The 25,368-nt window shown below is 43.3% G+C and overlaps 1 protein-coding gene and 1 long non-coding RNA gene across 8 annotated transcripts in view; one reads left to right on the top strand and one right to left on the bottom strand.

Moving 5' to 3' along the window:
- cntrl (centriolin) overlaps positions 1-25,368 on the top strand; it is a 183,972-nt gene that overhangs the window by 48,239 nt on the left and 110,365 nt on the right. For all 7 annotated transcript variants that reach the window (XM_055659763.1, XM_055659765.1, XM_055659762.1 and 4 more), the window contains 2 exons: positions 625-734; positions 1,395-1,589. In XM_055659763.1, the coding sequence (XP_055515738.1) occupies positions 625-734; positions 1,395-1,589 (305 nt within the window). The remainder of the gene's footprint in view (positions 1-624; positions 735-1,394; positions 1,590-25,368) is intronic.
- LOC129711826 (uncharacterized) lies at positions 19,629-21,565 on the bottom strand. Its single transcript, XR_008725928.1, has 2 exons — positions 21,239-21,565; positions 19,629-20,178 (listed from the first exon to the last, which is right to left on the bottom strand). It is a non-coding gene; the product is annotated as an uncharacterized LOC129711826 (long non-coding RNA).

The raw sequence follows: 25,368 nt of genomic DNA, 5'->3' as shown, positions 1-25,368 counted from the left end.
GGTGGGGGGGGAGGGGTTATAAAACCCGGAAATGTGGGTGTGGCTCAGTCCCTGCAAGATGGAGGAGGGAGAGGTCACGACTCGCTGTCTTTAGTGGCTTTGCACCCTACTTCAAATGGTATGAAACTGCACTTGAATTTGGTGGCCTTGCACCCTGCTAGAAGTGGTAAGAAACTGCACTTGAATTTGGTGGCCTTATACCCTGCTTGAAATAGAATTTCAAGGATTAGCCGTGAGTCAACTACCAGCCCACCAGCCGTGAGTGAGTGAGTTGCCAGCACAACAGGCTTGATTGACTGAGACGCCAGCCCAAGAATCCATTTGCCGCACAATTTGCATACCAGCCCTCTGGAAACCAGTCCCTTCAGTGTATTGTGGAAGTTTTTTTTCATATTATTAGATTTGAAAAGGTCAGCAAAACAATAAACTGTTATTGGTAGATTATTGCGTTTAAAGTGTGACTTGGTTTAGCAAAAAAAAAAATTGTAGCCCTGCTGTTCAATGTTCAGATTAAAAACTTCACAATGTAATCTGATTATTGGTTGAACTAGGACCCTGAAAACCGAAAGACTAATGCTGCATAATCTTCACATGAACTGTACTAAACTTATTTTTCCCCCATAGCTGAAGAGTCACTAAGACAACTGCAGGGTGAAAAAGAAAAGACACAACAGCAAGTTTTGAGAACGGTTGAAGAACTAAAAAATCTGGAAGAGTTAACTGCACAGAAACAGGTCTGTATAGTTCAACAAAAAGTTAACGTTTTAGTCCTACATATCTACAGTTAGAAATAATGTAATCAATTGTGCTTTTCCCACATTACCTAATTGGGTTGATAAGTACAACACAAATTTATTTCTTTATAGTTGGTCAAATGGGTCCAAAAATTTGCTTTTGAAGTAATCAAAGCATTTAAAGCACTTTTAGCTCTTGGTGTAATATTGTTCACAGTGGAATCACAGGTGGAAATGGCAATATGCTCTAAGCAATTGTGCAGGCTTGTTGAAAGTGAAGTGTTTCTCAACACGAAGGAAAGAAGTTGCATCCGAATAGACTTTTTGCTTTAATGTGCATCCTGGCAGAAACCTTGCTGCTGGTTGCCTACCAAATCTTTTATTTGTGAATAACACATGACACGGTGCTGAAGTAATTCAACGGGCCAGACAGCATCCCTGGAGAACGTGGATAGGTGATGTTTAGGGTCAGGGCCCTTTTTAGACCCTTGGGAATGATGGAAAAAAATTAAATGAAAGGTGTAATTTAAAATTTCTGGATTAATGCAAACATAAAGACAGTATGATGAAGATAATGAAAATCTATACAACATGATGGGAGAATATTAGGATTTCCATTCAGAATCGACCTAAAAAATTGTTTTTTCCTATTTAACAAAGATTTCGGAACTTGAGAAAGAGCAGCTACAACAGCAGTTAGCTGAGAAGCTCCAGCTTATTAACCATTTGCGGAAAGAGACTGAGAAAGTGGAGCAGCAGATGGAAAGACAATGGAAAGAGATGGAAAGAAAACAGCATGAGATTCTTGATCTTGAAAGGGACTTGAAGTCTATTGATCCTAAAGATCCAAAACATGTGAGTAAAATTAAAATGAGATACAAGATGGGCATTTTGTTTCTTTTAATTGTGGATCAAGCTTCTCATTCCCCCTTTTAGTGTTCATCAATGGATGAACAACGTTGCAACATCTAATTGGATGTTTTTAGCTCCAATGAGTACGTACTATTAACTTAAGTCCATTTCTAACGTGTTCATAGCTTCTTTATTTTGATAAATAATAAATATGAAGACCACATGATCTTATTTACATAATGTATGAACTCTAGCCTTCAAAGAGAAGTTCTTATTGAAAATCAGTGCCAAATGTAATTGGTCAGCTTTTGCTGCAAAAGATACATGTAACGGGTGATTATCTTTATTACAAATTCCCCAGCATACTTTTAATGAAGAATGTCACGATGATGAATCAAAGCTACTTGTACTGCTCTTGTTTTAATTTTATGAAAATTGTTTTCTTTCTAATTATCCTTTCATTTTTATCGTGCTTTTGTGTTGATTTGTATTTTTATGTTGACTATTATTACATATCCCACACAAAATTAATTTTTATGCTTAATACGAAGTACCCTTTTAATGATGTGATAATTGTGAAAATTACATTTTAAATGTGCATTATTAATGGGTGAAGGCCATATATAAATCTCACCTCTTAGTTTCTTTTTTTTCTCCCCTTCCCCTTTCTTGCCCTATGACTGATTTAAATTTAAATTCATCTTCCTTTTTCAAATCTTTCTCGTTATTTCTCAGTTCTTTAGTTTCCATATATATGAAGACACAGTAAAACTCAATTAATCCAGTGTCCGACCATTGGGAAATCCCGAGGGTTTGCCTTTGGGTTCAGGTGAAAGAAACAAACGAGGCAAAGGGCAGGTGCAGCTATTTTAAAAAGCATCTTTGATTACCCCGACCAAGTATGAATGGCATCTCCCTGTTCACTCACCAGGGCCCTGGATCCCGCATGCACCATTCACTTAGCAGGCCCATGTTCTTGGGCTGTCTTTTAATTCACCTGATTCTATTATTTGTACTCCTTTTAAAATTGGAGTTTACTTGAAAATGTACTTGAAAACATTTATAAAAAAATTAAATGAAATCTTTACGATGATTAACATTCGGTAGTCAGGAAACCTGCTATTCCGCAACCTTAAGTCCTGAGTGTGCGGTATTAAAACAAGTTTACCGTATGCTATTTATTCCACATACTAGTTTACTTTGTAAGGTAGACAAAAATGCTGGAGAAACTCAGCAGGTGAGGCAGCAACTATGGAGCAAAGGAATAGGTGACGTTTCGTGTTGAGACCCGAAACGTCATCTATTCCTTTGCTCCATAGATGCTGCCTCACCCGCTAAGTTTCTCCAGCATTTTTGTCTACCTTCGATTTTTCCAGCATCTGCAGTTCCTTCTTAAACAGTTTATTTTGTAATGTCATTATTATTCACACCTTCCCAGCCAAAAACTATACAATACAATCATAGGAATAGGCCACTCAGTTTCTTTAGCTTGCTCTGCCATTCAATAAATTTTGCATTCCATCACCCAACTGTGCCTTTTCACACCCTTGTTTCTCAAGAATATAACCACCGCTACCTTGAAAATATTCAAACACACTGAAACACGCTTCCTCAAAGAACGGTGGAAGAAAGACTCGCAACACGCAAATTTAAAAAATTGCCTTCTCATCGTCCCCGTTTTGAATGGGCAATCGCTTAAATGGTGATTTCTAGTTATAGATTCTCTCATAAAGGGAACCATCCTCGCTACATGCGCCCTGTCAAGACCACTCAAGATCTTGATTTTCTATCAAATTTCCTCTCGCTCTGCTAAACTCCAGATACAAGCATACCCAGTCCAACATTTCCTCATAAGCCGACCTGCCTATGTCAGGTTTTAGTCCAACAAACTTCCCTGATCTGCTTAAAATGCACTGATATATCTTCTTAAATAAGGAGACCAATACTGTACACATTACTCCAGATGTAGTCTTCTTAGGTCCCTATTTAACCTCAATATGTTTGTATTAAATTCCTGTACCAAAACTGGAAGTGTAGAAAAAAAAATCTGCTTTCTATAAGCCTGCATAACCAGAACTGTTCAGAGCAATTTGGCATTCCTTATTAGTTCTTATACCAATACGCTTGTCATTTATGAATCATGTATTAGGGTATCTGCATCCTTTGCACCTCAGAGCTCTGCAGACTCTCGTCATTGGAATTTAAGTAAAACTAGTAAGTGTGGGAAGGCATATCGGAAGCTCTCTTGCAAATCTATCACGTTATTTATATTTGGATGAAAGTTGACACTTCTGTACTCTTTATGAATTTGTGTTTTGATATAAGGCTATCTTTTAATCTTGTGTGAAGGTTACAACCTTTATAAAGTTGCTCCATACATTTTATGAAGTTGCTGTGGAAAAAGCTTTGGTAATTTGAAATGTATTTTTGACAGGATTTTGTATACGTGCAGGTTTAAACATCAGAAATTGGATTAATAAAAGCAGAGTTTCTAATATAAAAGAATTAATGAAATGAGGCTACATAGGTGGATTTGAAAAATAAGAAGGGGATGCTCATTTTAATGCAATTGTACCACAGCTTCTCAACAGTCAACAGGTGATGGAGGAGGAAATATGTAATGGAGATGACAGATGGCTGCAATTGGGTGGTGATGGAGTCATAGAGTGATACAGTGTGGAAACGGGCCCTTTGGCCCAACTCGCCTACACCGGCCAACAATGTCCCAGCTACACTAGTTCCACTTGCCTGCTCTTGGTCCATATCCCTCGAAACCTGTCCTATCTATGTACCCGTCTAACTGTTTCTTAAACGATTTGATAGTCCCAACCTCAACTACCTCCTCTGGCAGTTTGTTCCATACACCCACCACCTTTGTGTAAAAAATTACCCCTCGGATTCCTATTAAATCTTTTCCCCTTCACCTTGAACCTATGTCTGGTCCTTGATTCCCCTACACTGGGCAAAAGACATCCACCCGATCTATTCCTCTCATGATTTTGTATACCTCTATAAGATCTCCCCTCATCCTCCTTCACCCAATGGAATAGAGACCCAACCTACTCAACCACTCCCTATAGCTCACACCCTCTAGTCTTGGCAACATCCCGTTAATCTTTTCTGAACCCTTTCAAGCTTGACAACATCTTTCCTTTAACATGGTACCACGAACTGAACACAAAATTCTAAAAATCGGTCTCACCAACGTCTTATACAACTGCAACATGACCTCCTAACTTACAAGATACAAGATACATTTAATTGTCTATACTCAATACCCTAACTGATGAAGGCCAAAGTGCCAAAAGCCTTTTTGACCACCTTATCTACCTGTGACTAGACCGTCAAGGAACCATGCACCTCTACTCCTAGATCCCTCTGCTCTACAACACTACCCAGAGGTCTACAATTTCCTCTTTTAGTTTATTCCGTAGTTCCTGAAACTCCTCCAGGGATGCACTTGATCCCAGCTGCCTATACATGCCCCATGCATCCTTCTTATTTTGAACTAATGTCTCAATTTCCATCGTCAGCCAAGCTTCCTTACGTTTGTCCTCTTTGTCCTCTAACGGGGACGTACACATCCTGAGCTTTCTTCCGTACACTTTTAAAAACATCTCACTTGGCCGATGTTCCTTTCCCTCTAATGACATGCTCCAGTCAAATTGAGCGGGACCTTCTCTCATACCCTCAAAGTTGGCCTTACCCCAGCTGAGCATTGTGACAAGTGGACCCACCCCGTCCTTATCCATAACTATCTTAAACCTAATCGAACTGTGGTCACTGGCCCCAAAAGGCTCCTGCACACACATTTCATTTACTTGTCTTTCCCAATGCTAAATCCAGCGTTGCCCTCTCGCGTGTGGGGGCCTCCACATACTGCTAAAGAAAACTCTCCTGAACACTTTTAAGGAATTGCACCCCATTTAAATCCTTCAAGCTATGATATTCCCAGTGTATATTGGGAAAGTTAAAACCCACTACTACAACAATCTTATTTAAGCTGCAGCTGTCTGCAATCTCACGGCACATTTGTTCTTGTAATTCCTGTTGACTATTTGAGGGTCTGTAGAACACCCCCAACAAGGTGATCATCCTTTTCTTGTTTCTCTGCTCCACCCACATAGCCTCACTTGACGAACCGTCCATAATGTCACCTCTCAACACAGCCGTGACATCCTCCTTAACCAACAATGTGACCCTCCTCCTCTTTTTCCCTCGCCCCTGTCTCTCCTGAAGCTCCTGTACCCCGGAACATTGAGCTGCCAGTCGTGCCCCTCCTTTAACCAGGTTTCAGTCATGGCTGCAACGTTCCAGTCGCTCGTACCTATCCGTGGCCTGAGCTCATTTGCCTTACCCGTCGGGCCCCTTGCATTAAAATACGTGCAGTTTAAACCAACCCTCCTTCCTCACTCTCTGCCTTTCACCTGCCTTTTCTGTCTACTAACCTTTCCCACACCACCCTCCATACCAACTTCTAGCCTCTCTCATGCCTCTGTCCTGCACGAGATCCCACCCCCCCCTGCCAATCTAGTTTAAAGCCTCCCATGTAGCATTAGGAAACCTTCCTGCTAGGTGATAGTGGAGGATTTTAAGTTTTAAGAGAATCCAAAGAAGGCATATGAGAATGATCCCAGGGATGATTGGATTAACGTATGCAGAGTGTTTGATGGCTCTGGGCCTGTACTTGCTGGAATTTAAAAGGATGAGAGTGGACCTCATTAAAACTTACCAAATAACAAATGGATAGAGTGGAAGGAGAGAGGATGATTTGTCGAGGGGTCGACAACCTATTGATCCGGCCCGTAATCCAAAATCATGCAGCCACAGGCGGTTTTTTTTTTTCAATTCGTTTTCGCGACCTGGGAACTACAGACAGTCCCGGGGCTTGCAGGCAGCCTGGGAACTGTAGCCAGACCCTGGGCAGGCGACTTGGGAACTGCAGACAGTCCCGGGACTCGCAGTCGCCATGGGAACTGTAGCCAGACCCGGGGCTTGCAGGCGACCTGGGAAATGCAGCTAGTCCCGTGGACGCGAGGGATTTGGGAATAGCCGAAAACTAATTGAAAAACACCTGAAACCTAATGCGAAAAACACCAAGTTTCACACTAGTTATTATGTATTATTACTAATTTATGTATTATTGGTATGTATTATTACTAATTATTTATTTAGTTAGTATGTATTATTATTAACTCCATTTATTAACTATGGTGATAGATGTAGCGCACCATCCGTTCACAGACATGGGTCCCGGCCCCTATGCAGAACAAGGTTGCCGACACCTGGTCTAGAGCAAGAGGGCACAGCCTCAGAATTAAAGGACGTACCTGTAGAATGGAGAAGAGTTAGTTGGTGAATCTGTCTAATTCATTACTACATGTGGCTGTGGAGGCCAAGACATTGGAGGGTAGCTAATGTTATCCCACTTTTTAAGAAAGGCAGGAGAGCGAAAACGTAATTATAGAGCAGTTAGCCTGACAACGGTGGTGGGGAAGATGTTGAATTATAAAAGATGAAATCTCGGCACATTTTGATAGCGGTAGCAGGATTGGTCCGAGTCAGCATGGATTTACGAAGCGGAAATCATGCTTTACTAATCTCCTGGAATTTTTTGAGGTTGTAATTAGGAAAATTGACAAAGGAGAACCAGTAGATGTAGTGTACCTGGACTTTCAGAAAGCATTTGATAAAGCCCCACATAGGAGATTCGTGGGAAAAATTAGAGCACATGGTATTGGGGGTAGGGTGCTGACATGGATAGAAAGTTGGTTGGCAGACAGGAAACAGATTAGGGATTAACAGGCCTCTTTCAGAATGGCAGGTGGGGTACCGCAAGGCTCGGTGTTGGGATTCGCAGCTAATTACAATATACATTCATGGCTTAGATGAAGGGATTAAAAGTAACATTAGCAAATTTGCAGGTAACACAAAGCTGGGTGGCAGTGTGAACTGTGAAGAGGATGCTATGAGGATGCAGGTTGACTTGGACAGGTTGGGTGAGTGGGCAGATGCAGTTTAATGTTGATAAATGTGAGGTTCTCCACTTTGGTGGCAAAAACAGGAAGGTAGTTTATTATCTGAATGGTGTCAGTTTAGGAAAAGGGGAAGTACAACAAGACCTGGGTGTCTTTGTACATCAGTCACTGAAAGTAAGCTTGCAGGTACAGCAGATAGTGAAGAAAGTGAATGGCATGTTGGCCTTCATAACAAGAGGAGTTGAGTAAAGGAGCAAAGAGATCCTTCTGCAGTTGTACAGGGCCCTGGTGAGCTACATCTGGAATTTAGAAGGATGAGAGGGAATCTTATAAAAACATATAAAATTGTTAAGGGATTGGACATGCTAGATGCAGGAAACATGTTCCCAATGTTTAAGGGATTCCAGAACCAGAGGCCATAGTTTAAGAATAAGGGGTAAGCCTGTTAGAACTGAGATGAGGAAATACTTCTTCACACAGAGAGTTGTCAATTTGTGGAATTCTCTGCCTCAGAGAGCAGTGGAGGGCGATTCACTAGATGCTTTCAAAAGAGATTTAGATAGAGCTCTTGGGGCTAGTGGAATCAAGGGGTATGGGGAGAAGGTAGGAACGGGGTACTGATTGTGGGTGATCAGCCATGATCACATTGAATAGCGGTGCTGCCTCGAATGGCCTACTCCTGCGCCTATTGCCTATGTATCTAACTGCACTAGGGTTGCCAACTTTCTCACTCACAAATATGGGACATAGGTCAAAATAAGGGACAAGTTCCCAACGGCAATTCATTGACCGACTCGGCCGTGGCTAGGTGAATGATGAGTTGGCCCGGGTGCTGGACTGCACACAAAGCCCAGCCGGCGGGCCAGCTGGGGAGATTTGGCCCGGGCCACGTGACATCACGTGCAAAGTCTGGCACCCCATCCAACTTATGACCCGATGATCGGCCATGAGAAGGAGGGGTGGTGGTGTCGGCGGTAAGCGAAGGTCCGAAGGTCGTACAGCTGGCCGGGCTGCCGACCAACGGGGCCAAGGGCGAGGCACTGCTGCTGCACTCCATGGGCTGCACTATGTTGGGACGGGTGAAGCAGTGCCGGACGCGACACTCCTACACGACAGTCCCCTCGACCTGAGTAGTAGCAGTCAAATACGGGACAAGGGCGGTCCCGTACAGGGCAAACCAATTTAGCCCAATATACGGGATGTCCCAGCTAATACGGGACAGTCGGCAACCCTAAACTGCATGCAGTACTTCAAATGCGGCCTAACCAAAGTCCTAGGGAGCAGCATCATGACTTTCTGACTCTTATGCTCAACGCCCCTAACAATGAATGCAAGTATACCATACACCTTCTATACCACACTATCTACTCGTGCAGTTGTGAACTTGTACTCTAAGATCCCTCTGCATATCAATGCCGTAAAGTTGGGAGAAGGGGAAGTACAACAAACTCTGGGTGTCCTTGTTTGTCAGTCACTGGAAGTAAGCATTCAGGTACAGCAGGCAGTGAAGAAAGCAAATGGCATGTTGGCCTTCATAACAAGAGGAGTTGAGTAAAGGAGTAAAGAGGTCCTTCTGCAGTTGTACAGTGCCCTAGTGAGACCACAGCTGTGCTGTTTTGGTCTCCCAATTTGAGGAAGGACATTCTTGCTATTGAGGGAGTGCAGCATAGGTTCACCAGGTTATAATGGCGGGACTGTCATATGTTGATAGAATGGAGCAGATGGGCTTGTATACTCTGAAATTTAGGATGAGGTGGTATCTTATTGAAACATATAAGATTATTGAGGTGTTTGGACACGCTGGAGGCAAGAAACATGTTCCCGATGGTGGGAGAGTGAAGAAGCAGGGGCAACAGTTTAAGAATAAGGGGTAAGCAATTTAGAACTGAGATGAGGAAATACTTTTTCACACAGAGAGTTGTGAGTCTGTGGAATTCTCTGCCTTAGAGGGCACTGGAGGCCGGTTCTCTGGAAACTTTCAAGAGAAAGCTAGACAGAGCTCTTAAATGTTGAGTCGGGGTTTTGGGGAGAAGGCAGGAGCATGGTGCTGATTGTGGATGATCAGCCATGATCACATTGAGTGACGGTGCTGACTCGAGGGGCCGAATGGCCTACTCCTGCACCTTTTGTCTATTGTATTTTTAAAGCTGAGTTCATGATTAACAAGGACAACGAGAGTTAGTCAGCATGGCTTTGTGCATGACCAAGAAGATTGATAAGGGCAGTGTGGTGGACGTTGTTTTCATGGACCTTAGCAAGGATTTTGACAAGGAACCACATGACTTTTGGACAGGAGGTCTATAATAAGTGTGATATCACACGGAGCGATGCTGGGTGCACAGATTTAGACGTGAGTGTAGATGATATGGTAGTAGTTTGTAGGTGATATAATATCGGTTGTATAGTGAACAGTGAAGAAGGTCATTTGTGGCATCTTGATCAATGAGTCAATGGAAGGAGCAATGGGGGATGGAGTTTAATTCAGGTAAAATACAAGGAATTGCATTTTGGTGGGACAAACAAATGCAGGATTTGTATGGTAATTGGTTGGGTTCTGGGGAGTGTTGTGGAGCAGAGACAAAGAGGTGCAGGTAATTCCATGGAAGTAGTAACACAGGTGGACATGGCACGCTTGCCTTCATCGTTCAGAGTGTTGGACGTGTGATGGGATGTTGTGTACAGCCACATTGATATGTTGATACTGCCACATTTGGAGTAAAGTGTACAGTTCTGGTCGCCCTGTTTTTAGGAAGAATGTCATTAAACTTGAAACGCTGCAGAAAGGGTTTCCAAGGATATTGCTGAATCAGGAGGGTTTGTGTTATAAAGTGAATCCGGATAGGCTAGGTCTTTTTTCTGGAACGTAGAAGACTGAGGAGTGGCCTTTATAGAGGCTGAAAAATGTTGGGGGGCATAGATAAAGTGAATCGTCACAGTCTTTTCCCAAAAGAAGAAGTGTAAAATTAGAGGATGCAGGTTTAAGGTGAGAGGATAGATTTGAAAGGGACCTCAGGAGTAACTTTTTCCACAGAGAGGGTGGTGCATGTCAGAGGAAGTGATACAATTTAAAAGACAGTTTAAAAGACACTTAGACAGGTACATGAATAGATAAGTGGTAGATTTCATCATCGGTGTTCATTTACCACATGACTAGGTACATTTCTTTTGTTTCCACATGAATAGAAAAAGTTTAACGGTATCGAGCCAGGCACAGCCAAGTGTGGTGTTAGGCAACTTGGTCAGCATGAATGAATGAATGGATGAATGAATGAATGAATGGATGGATGGATGAATGAATGAATGAATGCATGATGAAGACCCTCTTTCTGTGCTGTTTAGCCTTTGACTCCAATGTTTGAAAGTAATCACCAGGCTGTTTTTGGAACCACTGTGTGATTCTATCTGAAGCTGCAGTATGCGTGAGTAGTTCACAGTCATGATGAACACTTTAAGGTTGCTGAATTCTGCTGTGGGTGCATTTAGCCCATCTGCTGAACAATTGTGTCCTGAATTAATCTTACAGTTAATGGACCAGAACTTGGTGCCTATGTTTATTAACTTACTGGCAAATTGAGTTGAATAATGCCTACACAGTGTCTCACAAAATGGATATAGTGGTTTAATCCTCAAGGCACAAATGAGCCATGACCAGCAATATTGCATATCTTATTCAGGCAGTGCATCATTCTTAGCAGAATCCAGACCAATTTTGCGATGGATTTGTTCAAGGATAAACAGTTTAGCATTTTTAACACTTCAAATTCGCAATTCTTTGAGTGGTTTGAACACGGCATTGTTTACATAACTTAAAGAGGAAAATGTTGTTTCTAGAACAAAGATCACTTCTGCCTCAGTCATTGAGATATAATATGTGCACCCACTGAAGCTATTTTTCACATCATTGCTGATTACTTCTTCACTGAAGTGCACGTAAGAATGGGTTAAACATACGGAAGATAAAGCTTTTCACCAGCTTGTTCTTGACACACCACTGCATTCCCTACCGATCAAGGACCATTTAACGATCTTTGTTAAATAACATCAAGTTTGATTTAGAAACATAGAAAATGGGTGCAAGAGTAGGCCATCTGGCCCTTCTAGCCAGCACCGTCATTCAATATGATCATGGCTGATCATCCAAAATCAGTACCCCGTTCTGGCTTTTTCCCCTATATCCCTTGATTACCTTAGCCCAAAGAGCTAAATCTAACAATTTGTAATTGAAAAGGGTCCCAACCCGAAATGTGTCCTATTCATGTTCTCCAGGGATGTTGCCTGACCTGCTGAATTATTCCAGCACTTTGTATCTTTTTCAGTTTTGGTCACCGTGCTATTGGTAGGATGTCATTAAGCTGGAAAGGGTGCAGAGAAGATTTACGAGGATGTTACCAGCGTTCAAGGATGAGCTATAGGGAGAGATTGGGCAAGCTAGGACTATATTCATTGGAGTTCAGGAGGCTGAGGGATAATTTTACAGAAGTGTTTAAATTCATGAGGGGAATTGATAGAGTGAATGCACAGTCTTTAACCAGGGTAGGAGCATCAAAAGCCAGAGGACCTAGGTTTAAGGTGATTAGACGTGAATATGGGCCAAATGTAGACAAAGGGGACTAGCTTAGATGAGGCATGTTGATCGGCATGAATGAGTTGGGCCGAAGGGCGTTTTTCTGTACTGTATGCCTCTAATTTTGGTCATTCTTCCTATTTTGGATACCTGTTAAATGGGGAAACATCAATGATGAAATCTACCACAGCCTTCAGTATGCTAACGCAACCTCTTCAGACCTTAAATCTGATACTAAACCTGATCTATAAAATGACATTAATCCGTGCTCTACTGTATGCATTGGACACCTGGAGAACTCGTTGATAGGCTTTTCAATGAAATCCTTCAAATTCACTGGTAAGAAAGGCAAATTAACTGCACTGTTTCCATCCCGACATCTGAACTGTCAACTGTCATTACCTGAAAATGCTATGCCACATGACCATACTGCTGAAACATGAACTCAGCGTGGTCTCACACCGACAGAAGCATCCAGGAAGGCACACAGCATTTCGCTCAATCCATCTGGTAGCATATGGAAGCCAAACACATAGTGTACAACAGTCCAAACCACACAGTCACCTGCCTTTTCAAGCTCCACCCCTCCCATCTGTGCCACACTCTGTGGATCCTGCAGGGAACTCATTAGTCAGGAGGGAGTGCCTAACAAGAAGATGATGGCTTAATCTGGCTGAAACATTTTTGTAACTTGATTGACAACATTTAATGTAGTGTTCAATGTGTAGTTATATCACTGTAGGTTTCAATCGTACCTTTTGGCCTACATTAATAAATTGGTAGTATAAACATGCTTTTGGAACGTTCTAGTCTTTTTTTATGTAACATGTTGCTACTTACCATCTATCTAAGTTTTGCGCAAATACAGGTGCACAACCTTTTATCCGACCAGACACTTTTCGTAATTTGGAATTTGTCGGCCTTCGGAATGGAAATTTTGTTAGCGTAGATTTTAATGGCTGGCTCAGTGGTAGAGTGCTCGGCTCATATCCGCAAGGTCGCGAGTTTGCGCCTTGATCCCGGCAGTTCCTCGGTCGCGAGTTTGAGTCTTCAATGTAGTTTTTTATCGCAGAATAAATGTCTGTATGAAATGCAGTGTGTTGAATGAATTCCTGAATTTGTAAATGTGACCGCAGCATTGAATCACCCCTCGCACTCATGTCACCCTAGCGGGGCTACATGCCCTTAGGCGGTCTAAGGCGACATTTTCACACTCTTATATCCGTGTGCAGCAGAGGCGACGTGCGTTTGGCGCCAAACGTGAGCTTTGGTGTGCAGACGACATCCTGGAAAAAATGTCCGGTTTCTTCCAGGTAGGCGATATACCCTCCCGGGCAATATACCCTCCACTTCTCTTTTATGAAGGGGATTTAGTTCCCCTTTCTTCCAGGACCGACCAGAGGTTCCGCTGTCACCTCTGCGGGCCACCCTCGGTGAACGCTCACTCAACTTTGTCTTGGGATTCCTACTCTCCCACGCATTGTACCCTCACCTTCTCTTTTATGAATGGGGATTTAGTTCCCCTTTCATCGAGGACCGACCGGAGGTTCCGCTGTCACCTCTGCGGGCCGCCCTCGGTGAACGTCCTGCCTCCCTGTCCCTGGGATAGCAGGGGGCGATCAAACAGCACAATAGCCCCCTCCCCCTCCAACTCCAGAGGAATTCGCTCCCCGATGGGCCGCTACGGCGACAAGTGGCAGTTCGCCCACAACCCGAGCTGCGCGACCCCAAGAACAAGACGTACCTTGCACACCATCAGCTTCTGCCCCTACTGTTCCTCTGGAGTTGGAGCGGGGCTGGGCTGGAGTTGCTGATCTGGGATCTCCATGCTTGCAGTGGGCCTGGGGGTCAGTGTCCCGATGAGGGGGCACAGCTCGGGCTGTGGGCGAACTGCCACTTGTCGCCGTAGCGGCTCATCGGGGAGCGGCTTCTGGTGGTCCTGATGTCTCCCGCTAGTGTGCAGTTTTCCTCTGGAGTTGGAACGGGGCTGGGCTGCTGCTGGCTGTGGGTCTCTGGGATCTCCGTGCTTGCAGTGGGCCTGGGGGTCGGTGTCCTGTTGGTCCTGACGTCTCCGATGACTGGAAGGGGTCACACACATGGCCGGGAAGCAGAGGGGTGTAGGTGGGGTGAAACTGAAGGGAGCGACAATCTGCTGCTCCCTGCCCGCTGAGTTAAAAAGTTCCCACGCAAGACTCACGACACACTGTGTATCGTGACTCTACCGTGGGAACTTTTTAACTCAGCGGGCAGACAGCAGCATATTGTCAATTATTAACCCTCCCGCGCAATATACCCTCACCTTCTCTTTTATGAATGGGGATTTAGTTCCCCTTTCTTCGAGGACCGACCGGAGGTTCCGCTGTCACCTCTCCAACTCCTTGGTGAACGTTTTCAAGGACCTTTCTTCAAGGACTGAAAAAATGTCTGCTATTCGGAGGTTTTTGTTATTTGGATCTTCGGATAAAAGGTTGTGCACCTGTAGTATTTTTTAGGGTTCTGTAATTAGATAATTTGTGAAATCCAGTAATATTCAGAATTAAAGCTGTAGCAATAATGGGAAACAGGAGCACATAAGAGGACAGGTGGGCCCAAGAGTGACTCTCAAGGAGAAAAGAGGGTGGAGACTTAGGAGCAGCTTTGATCAGAGAGAAGCTCAGTTATCATGCTGAAAAGTGAGGATAGATAGATAGATAGATAGATAGATAGATAGATAGATAGATAGATAGATAGATAGATAGATAGATAGATAGATATAATTTATTGCCACACAACCAGGGTCGGTGGAAATTTGGGTTGTCAGCAGCAGTACAATAATAAAGAACACACAGCCACAATAAAACTGTAACACAAACATCCACCACAGCAATCATCACTGTGGTGGAAGGCACAAAATTTGGCCAGTCCTCCTCCATTTACCCCCCGTGGACAGGACCAGAGTCCAGAGTCAGTCCAGGATCGGCCCTTCCTCACCGGAGACTGCGGCTTTAAGATGGTGTAGGCCGATCGGTCGAGATTTAAAGACTCCGCCGCAGCCAGAAGCACCGTAGACTGCAGGGCCGGCGGTCGAAGCTCCCCTCCAGGGGTGATGGTGAGTCCATGCCGGACCCGCGGTAGAAGTTGGCCGCGGGCCGGCAGTGATGGCTTCTTCTTCCCCCGGGTCCTCCACGAGGGATCCCGGGCTGTAGACGCCGCGCCAGCTGGAACTCTGCAGACTGCGGCTTTAGGCTGCCGGCAGCCCCGGGCCAGCGAAACGGAGCGCTCCCCTCCAGTGAGCCCTTGCGAGGGCTCACCCGCTCCACAACGAGAGTCCACGCTGCGCCTGCCGCTGAAGCCCCCGGGCGTGTCTCCGGGAAAGGCCGCGTCGATCCTTGATGTTAGGCCACGGGGGAGGCGACCTGAAAAAATTTGCCTCTCCATGGAGGAGGCGACCGAAGCGGTTTCCCCCTTGCCCCCCCCACACACCCCCCACACAAGACACACGAAGGAACATTAAATACATACTTTAAAACATAATAAAAAATAAAAAAAGGTTGAAAAAACTGACGCGCTGCTGACATGGCTGCTGCAGCGTGTCTGATTTGTCCATGTGTGCAGGTTGAAGAGTAGAAGAGCAATGGCATGATTTAAAGAGGGAATTGATAGAATCCTGGCGAGTTAATATCATTGGAAGGGAAATGTCTCTTGGAGATGAGAAGCTGTTCAATCAGGTGTGCTTGCTTTGGGTGAGTTTTATTGGAAGGAGAGTTAATCATATGTACATGCTCTAACTCCATTTGCAAGTTTGTTGATTACACCACCGAAGGGGGAGAGATCTAAAACAATGTTGAAATAGTACAGTAAGGATATTAAGTTCAGTAACATGGTGTCAACCTCTCACTCAATGTCATTGAGATGAAGGGACTAGTTAGTGACTTGAGGAAAAGAGATGGTGTACACATCCCAGTCAGCATCAATAGCACTGAAGTAGAGATGGTCAAGAGCATCAGTTCCTAGGCGTAAATATCACCAACAACTTGTCCTGGACCAGTGATAATGAAGCTATAGCCAAGAAAGCAACCAATGCCTCTTCTTGTTTAATAAAGAACTACAGATGCTGGAAAAATCGAAGGTAGACAAAAATGCTGGAGAAACTCAGCGGGTGAGGCAGCATCTATGGAGCAAAGGAATATGTGAAGTTTTGGGTCGAGACAGAATGAGTCCCACCGCAAATTGGAGGAGCAGCACCTTATATTTCACTTGGGTAGTTTACACCCCAGCGCTATGAACATTGACTTCTCCAATTTCAGGTAGTCCTTGCTTTCTCCCTCCTTCCCCTCCCCTTCCCAGCTCTCCCACAGCCTACTGTCTCCGCCTCTACCTTTCTTCTTCCTGCCCCCACATCAGTCTGAAGAAGGGGGCAGGAAGAAGCGTCACCTATTCCATCGCTCCATAGATGCTGCCTCACCCGATGAGTTTCCCCAGCATTTTTGTCTACCTCCAATGCCTCTTCTTCCTCAGAAGACTAAAGAAGTTCAACATGTCCCCAATAACACTTGCCAACTTCTACAGATGCATAACTTCTACAGATGCACAAAAAGCATACAACACAGCTTGGTTTGATGACAAATCTACCCAAGACCATACGAAATTGCAGAAATTGGTGGATATTGAATAGTCCATCACACAAACCAGCCTTTACTTTCTCTGCCCCCCCCCCTCCTCATTGGACAGAAGATACAAAAGATTGCAAGCACCTACCACCAGATTCAAGAACAGCTTCATCCCCTCTGCAATGAATCGTCCTCCTTTAAGCTAACGGTATAGTCCCAGTCTTCCAACCTACCTCATTGGGGTTTGCACTTTTTGTTTATTTCCATTCTATAACTGTAGCACTAATACTATATACTGCACTCTGGATTTTTTATCTTTACACTTCATCTTGTACGTGTAATGGCATAATTGTACTCATGTATAGTATAATTTGGCTGGTTATATTTTTCACTGCAACTTGGTACACATGACAATAAATATTTGGTACGTGTACCGAATAAACTTGGAACACATACCAAAACGAATGATTGTAGGGTAAGAGAGAATTTCTTTACCCAGAGAGCAATAAATCATTTGAATTATGTGCCTATGAGAATGGTAAGTTACGGTATGATCTGTTTTTTCTATATAATTCTTCCTAGGTTTTTGGTCTCACAGAAATGGCAGATGAGATAGTTGCATTCTCATCCTGCAGGATTTTAAAAGTTGGTGATTTTCTGTGCTCCTGAGGACTTAACCTGCAATAAGTGTGTTCAGCAGCAGCTCCTTAAGGGCCATGTTCAGGAACTGGAGCTGCAGCTGGATGACCCCGGGATTACCTGGGCGTGTAGGAGTGTCATAGATAGGAGTTCTAGTGAGGTTCAGGCAAGAAGTAGATGGGTGAACACCAGGAAAGGGAGGAGGCAGAGAGGGCAGGAATCCCCTGGGCGGTTCCTCTGGACAATAGGTATGCTCCTTTGGATACAGTTGTGGGGGAGAACCAGTCAGGAGGGAGCAGCAGCAGCAGTCCAGTCAGCAATGACTGGCCTGGCTTGAAGGCACAGCCAGGAAGGATAAAGTCAGCCAAAGCCATATAGTAATAGGAGATTCATTCGTCACAGAGGCGATTCTGTGGCAGCAACCAAGACTCCAGGATCCTATTTTGTCTGCTTTGTTCCATGGTCCACGATGTTTCCAAGCTGTTGCAAAATATTTTCAAAGGGGAGGGCGAGCAGGTGGAAGTCATTGTGACACTGGCACAAATGACATGGGTAGGAAAAGGGATGAGGTCCTGTGAAATGAATATCGGGAGTTAGGCAGAAGATCAAAACGCTGGGGTAATAATCTCTGGATTACTCCCAGTGCCACATGCTAGTGAAGGTAGAAATAAGAAGATAGAATAGATAAATGTGGCTTAGGAGTTGGTGCAGGGATTCAGATTTTTTAACAATTGGGATCCCTTCTGGGGCAGAGGTGACTGCATCAGAGGGACAGGTGACATCTGAACTGCAGGGGACCCAATATCCTTACAGGAGGTTTGCTGGTGCTACACAGGAGTGTTTAAACCACAGAGTCATGGGGGTGGGAATCGGAGTAGTAGGTCAGAAATTGTAAGTGATAGGATGATGGAGATTAAGGCCAGTGAGTCTCAAACAAAGGACAAACGGGAAGAGAAGGAATATGGTGAAGCTGATGGGCTGAATTGTGTTTATTTGAATGCAATGAGTATTGTGGAGGAAGCCAATAACTTATAGTCAGGATCATTGCTTGGGACTACGATATTTGGACCATTGTGGAAACGTGGTTGTGAGAGGGGACACGACTGGCAGCTCAATGTTCCAGTGTTCTGATGTTTCACACATGACCGAGAGGAAGGCAAAAGAGGTGGAGGATTTGCGCTACTAATCCTCCAGACTGCCACCATGGCACTCAGAGAGAACAAGCTGGAGGGTTTGTTCGTGAGATGATATGGGAAGACTTAAAGTGCAAGCACTCTAGTGGGATTGTACTATAGGCCTCTCATAAGCAAGTGGGAAATAAAGTGACAGATACATAAACAGATTTGTGAAAGATGCCAAAGCAACAGGGTTGTCTTCGTGGGTGACTTGCTCATTGCATTAGGTAGAGCTACATTTGTGAGGTATATTCAAGTGGGTTTGTTGAAACAGTATGTGGATAATCCAACCCAAGAAGGGAACCTACTGGACCTTGTGGGTAGGAAGGAACTACCGATGCTGGTTAATGCAGAAGATGGACACAAAGTGCTAGAGTAACTCAGCAGGTCAAGTAGCATCTCTGGAAAAAAGGATGGATGACATTTCAGGTCGGAACCATTTTCTTTGTGTTGGGCCTAGCCAGGTGACTGTTGCAAGGGCATTTTGGGGAATGGGATCATAACTCCATAAGTGGTAAGATTGTTTTGAATAACGAGAAGGTTGGACCTTACAGGAAGGTACTTAATTGCAATAAAGCAAACTACAACGTTATTAGGAAGGATCTTAGGAAAGTACATTAGGAGGAATTGTTATTAGGTAAGAACACATCTGGGAGTCTTTTGAAGGCCAGTTGATTGAAGTTCAGAACAGGCATGTTTCAGTAAGGAGGAGGATAAAAACAAAGTAAGGGAACCTTAGCTGACAAAGGCAGTTATAAATCTGGTCAAAAAGAAAGAGGAAGTGCGTGCAAGATGTAAGAGCTTGGAATCAGACTATGGTGAATATAGAAAAAGAAGGGGAAGCGGGCGATTGGAAAGGCCAGAAGGGGCCACAAAATGGCTTTGGCAGTCAGATTAAGATAATCCAAAGCTTTTTATACCTATATTAAAAATAAGAGGGTAACCAGAGAGAAGGTTGAACCGCTCGGGTATAAAGGAGAGGATCTGTGCTTGGAGTCTGGGGATGTAGACGAGGTACTAAATGAGTACATTTTATCTGTTTATGAATGAACAGAGTGGCGGCGCCTTGTGGCTATGGCTCACCTGCAGTCCATCTGTCTTTCTTCTTTCTTTCTTTGTCTTATCGTTAATGTTAGATGTATGTTTTAGTCTATTTTTAGATGTATTATGTGGGGGGTGGGGAAACTTAAAAAAAAATGTCCTTCAACGAAGATGAGACCTTTTTCCATGTCATATCTCCGTTTGCGCTGAGGCCTAACATCGAGGAGCTAGCGGCCTCCAACTGTAATCGACATTGAGGGCTCCGGTCACAGAGCCTGTGGACTTACCATCACGGAGCTGACTAACTTTCGGAGGCTGTGGTGGCTCTGCAATGCGGCTGTGACTCGACTTTGGAGGCATTGGCCCCGGGCCCTGTGGACTGCAACATCGGGAGCTCGCAGGTCCCATGTTGGTGACTGATTTTCGGGAGGTTCAGCAACAGCAGCTTCATCTGCCCCGAATCGTAAGGCTTGAATCGGCCCTTTTGCGGGACCTTTTGTCGCCCGGCGCGGCTAAAAATCGGCCGCGGGATCTTCCATTGCCCGGCGGGGGCTTCAACGTTGGGAGCCTCAATCGCCTCGACGCAGCAGTTTGACTGCCTGACCGCTGGAGAAGAAGCAAGGAAGAGATAAGACATTTTTTAGCTTCCATCATAGTGAGGAGGTGCCTGGAGGAGAGTCACTGTGATGGGTGTTTGTAGTTCATTGTGTGTGTTGTTGCTTTTTTACTGTTATGACCGCATGGTAACTAAATTTTGATCAAATTTGTTCTCAATGATAAATAAAGAAATTCTAATTCTTAAAAAAGGCATATGGTACACTTGCTTTCATAGGTCGGGGCAGTGAGTATAACAGTCAGGAAGTCATTATGCAGCTTTATGGGACTTGGGTTAGGCCGCATTTGTAGTATTGTGTACAGTTCTGGTCACGCCATTACAGGAAGGATGTAAGGCTTGGAATGGGTGCAGAGGTTGTTTACCAGAATGGTGCCTGGATTAAGGACCATTAACTATAGGGAGAGGTTGGACAGACTTGGATTGTTTTCTCTATCAGATCTGATAGAAGTATGTCAAATGATGAGAGGCATAGATAGGGTAGACAGGCAGAACTTTTTTTTACCCAGGATAGAAAATTAAATACGTGATGACGTAGCTTTAAGATGAGCGGGAAGTTTATTTACATAGATGATGGTGAGTGCCAGACACACTGCACTGGTGGTTGAGGTAGATCCAATAGTGGCATTTAAGAGACTGTTGGATAGGCATATGGCTAAGCATTGAATGGAGGGATATGGATTATGTGCAAGTAGATAAGCGATGGTCTTGGCCACATGTTTGGCACAGACATTGTGGTCCGATGGCCCTGTTCTTGTACTGTACTGTTCTTTGTTCTGTGTTCAGTACAGGATACACTTGAGAGGGATTTGAGCAATTCTCTGTTGATTTGATTAAAGTATTGTTGTGTTCTATGTGGTTGTCCAAGAGTGTAATGTAACTTGATGCTGTTAACAACTTTGGATTCATACGGAAAAGATACAGATAAGTTCAAAGTAATTGTGCCAAGCTAGTATGTGGAATGCTATCAATAGTAAAGTAGCATAAACTTATTTTTAAATGTATTTCTAGAGGAGTAACTGTGTTAATTTGAATAGATATATTAATACTCACAGTTTGGGCTCCATCATTGGTAGTTCACAAAATTCAAACATTCTGTGGAATTGTGCCAAGTGATGTGATGAATTTATTAGGATGTGTTAATTGATTATATGTAGTGTACATTTACTGTACAATGTGGTGTGCTGATGATTGGTCCGATGCTTTGTTTAAGACTTTAGAGACTTGAGCGGCTTATCAGCTAATCTCGTTTGCAGAACATTCTTAGTTTGCCTTTGTGACAGGCTGTCAGTAGTAACGTGGGCTGTGGTATTTTGCAACTGGTAGTGCTGCCTTTGGGGAGAGCTTAGAGAAGCAGTTAGGTCAGCTGCTTTTGATTGGCTGCAGAAAGCACTTCCCGTGTTGTGATTTGAAGCATATGGTTCATTTACAGTTCTCCGGAAAACATACTGGCTGAGATCACTCGCGCAGTATAGTTGCAAAAAAAGTGAAGGCTGAAATGCTGACCAAAGTTTTAAGAAGTGCCTTAAAGCCGTAAAGCCTAGGAGTCGGCAAGATCAACGTGAGTAATGAGAACAGGAAGTTAGAAAGGACTGTGACGTTTGACTAGTTACTTGTTCAAAGATCTTGCTTTGTACCTTCTTAAACTTCATAAATTTATCTAATTTTAAGGGGCGATTCAGGAATTGTACTGTCTAAACACTGAGCACAAAGGTGCCTGTCCCTATTTACTTGCTACATTTATTTGGTGTCTTTGTTCAGATAATTGGTGTCTTTGTTTTATGTGGCAATCATAGCACAATTAATGTATTAGTTATATTGTGCCGTTGTGGATTATAGTAAAAGGAACACAATATACAGTTGTTAAAGTAGTTATTTATACTCTCTTTATTTAAATATTCACAAGCCAGTTGCACTTTAGCGTTTCAGGTGTTGCTAATGGTTTACAAATTGTGGAATTATCTTTGTACTTTTAAAAGTAATACTATAATTCATGTAAATTAGGTGCCATGTATGCAGATGGAAGAGTTTTTCAAGTAAGACAGTAATGTTTGAGCCTCTACATAATGGATTGCAGATATATTCAAAACCGAGATAGATCTTTGGATTTTAGGGATAAAATGGGGGAGGGGGAAGTAGGTGAATCTATAACTTGATTAATCTGGGTCTTACTTAAAAAAAAGACCAGATTTGAGAGATGATATTCCTTATGTTTCTAATTCAATCTGCAGAAGAGGCAATATATCAGCATAGTGTTATAGATCTTGATGTTTTTGTTTGTAAAGCTGATTTTTAGATTATTTCAATGTTTTAACTATTAAAAATGTGCATTATTCCAACAATTATTTAGAAAACAGACCAAATTAGTGTGACCATTAGTAGTTTAGAGTCTCGGCAATAATAATTTGTAGGCATTCAACAGTTCCTTGCAGTTGCTAAAATGATTATCAAAAAGGAGCTGACAATAGGAATCAGGACATATGAAAGCTGATGTCAAAGTTGACAGAATTTGGACAGATTGCCGATGTTGGATTGAGTATAGGCTGACAGCAGAGCTAAATCACATCTGATATGGGATAACCATATAACCATATAACAATTACAGCATGGAAACAGGCCATCTCTTATCTCTTTTTAATTTGGGAATTAGATTAGATCTGTGCCAACAGTAGTGGTGATATTAATAAGGCGGTGTTGGCATATGGTCAGCATCGCAGAATGAATAATGGACCTTCTTAATCAAGGTTAGCAATTGCTTTATATAGGAAAACAATTCAGAAGTTTGCCAAAAACGTGCCAATCCAGCTCTTTATAAAGATTATTATTTCAAGACAGATCCTGATAGACCAGTTTTGACTTGATAATTATGATCGATTTAAATATGATTGATACATTTGAAGTGAATCACTGAGCAGTGCTGTGCAGGTTTTGCTTCACTAATTCCTACCATTCTTTGAAAATAAAATGCATATCTATATTGATGTGTTGAAAAAGGCATTTTTTAATTGCACAAATTTGCAATCTAAACCCTAAAAATATTTAAATGAACCTTGACTCTTACTGAAAGCGTAAGGGAAATGCAGATCTCATTTAAATTTCATTTTCTTAATACCCTGTCATTTTGGGAGTTGGTAAGGAAAAGAAAGAGTGGTATTGAAGATAAAGCATGTTAACTAATATCCTAAAAATACTAGATTAATTTTGAACATTTAAAATCTGATGTCTGCCCCTGTTTTTCCTTCATGCTTCATCTAGTTAATTACTCCGTCAAAATGGGTTTAAAGTTGATTTGTGGACCTTACTAACTGCATACAAGAAACAAGATTAATGTACTTATTCTTTGTAAACCTCTCTATACCGTTTGTAGGTAATTCATTTATGAGGTCACTTTAACCTTGTCGTTTGCTGACTATTTTACCCATGTAAGCTGTTTATTTATTGTAAATATTAAACAGCAGGAAGGACAATTTCTGACAGGATGATACCATGTGTTATGACATTATTGCTGGTCGAGTTTAGATCTAGTGATAGTGATAAAAATACAATTTGTAGGTGCTTTTTACTTTTCAAGTGCTACTCATAAAGTGATACAATGTGGAAACAGGCCCTTCGGCCCAACTTGCCCACACCGGCCAACGTGTCCCAGCTACATTGGTCTCACCTACCCGCGTTTGGCCCGCATCCCTCCAAACCTGTCCTACCCATGTACCTTTCTAACTGTTTCTTAAATGTTGGGATAGTCCCTGCCTCAACCACCTCCTCTGGCAGCTTGTTCCATCCCCCACCACCCTTTGTGTGTAAAAGATACTCCTCAGATTCCTATTAAATCTTTTCCCCTTCACTTTAAACCTATGCCGTCTTGTCCTTGATTTGCCTACTCTCAGCAAGAGACATCTACCCTATCTATTCCTCTCATGATTTTATACACCTATTTGCTATTATTTGTGAATTTATTGATTTTATGATAATTAGTGATATTGTAGACAGTGGAGGTTTATCTAACATGACAGTGGGATTTTATCTACTGAGCCAATGGGCTGAGCAGTGGCAAATGGAATTTAAGATAAATATATGATGTTGATTTTGGTAACACAAGCTCGGGCAGGACTTGCATGGGGAATGATGTAGTTCAGAGAGACTGAGGGATACAGTTAAATAGTTCCATGAAGATGACGAAACAGCTGGGTAGGATTATTAAGAAGGCATTTGGCAGGCTCTCATTCATCGGACAGGTAGTGCAAGAGTTGGGATGTCATCGATAGGTGTACAAGACATTGGAAGGCCACGTTTGGAGTACTGTACAGTTCTGGGTACCATGCAAGTGGAAGGATATCATTAAACTGGAAAGGATGTAAAAAAAGATTTACAAGGTTGTTAATGGGTCGGGAGAGTTATAAGGAGAGACTGGATAGACTAGGTCTTTTTTTTCCTGGAATGCAGGAGGTCGAGGTATATAAGATCATGAAGGGCATAATTAGGTGAATAACCACAGTCTTTTCCCCATGGTATTGTGTATATAGAAAGAACTGCCAGAGGATGTGATACCTACGACTGCACACCTGTACATGGTACTAACACCATCATCAAGTATGCAGATGATACAATGGTGATTGGCCTCATCAGCAACAACGATGAGTCGGCCTATAGGGAGGCGGTCCAGCTCCTAGCAGCATGGTGCGCTGACAACAACCTGGCCCTTAACTATAAGAAGACCAAGGAGCTCATTGTAGACTTCAAGAAGTCTAGGGGCGGCACGCACACCCCCATTCACATTAACGGGACGGACGTGTTTCCAGCTTCAGGTTCCTGGGAGTCAACATCTCCGATATCCTCTCTTGGACCCACAATACCTCACCTCTGGTCAAGAAGGCTCACCAGCGTCTCTTCTTCTTGAAGAGACTAAAGAAGGTATATCTGTCTCCTCAGATGCTGGTGAACTTCTACCGCTGCACCATCGAGAGCATCCTTATTAACTGTATCACAGTATGATATGGCAACTGCTCTGTCTCCGACCGGAAAGCAGTGCAGAGGGTGGTGAAAATTGCCCAACGAATCACCGGTTCCTCACTCCCCTCCATTGAGTCTGTCCAAAGCAAGCGTTGACTGCGAAGGGCGCTCAGCATCGCCAAGGACTGCTCCCACCCCAACCACAGACTGTTTACCATCCGGGAGGCGCTACAGGT

This window comes from Leucoraja erinacea, chromosome 31 (genome assembly GCF_028641065.1).
Source record: "Leucoraja erinacea ecotype New England chromosome 31, Leri_hhj_1, whole genome shotgun sequence".
Classification (NCBI taxonomy): domain Eukaryota; kingdom Metazoa; phylum Chordata; class Chondrichthyes; order Rajiformes; family Rajidae; genus Leucoraja; species Leucoraja erinaceus.
The sequence above is the reverse complement of the archived record's forward strand: the minus strand, read 5'-3'. Positions and strand labels throughout refer to the sequence as shown.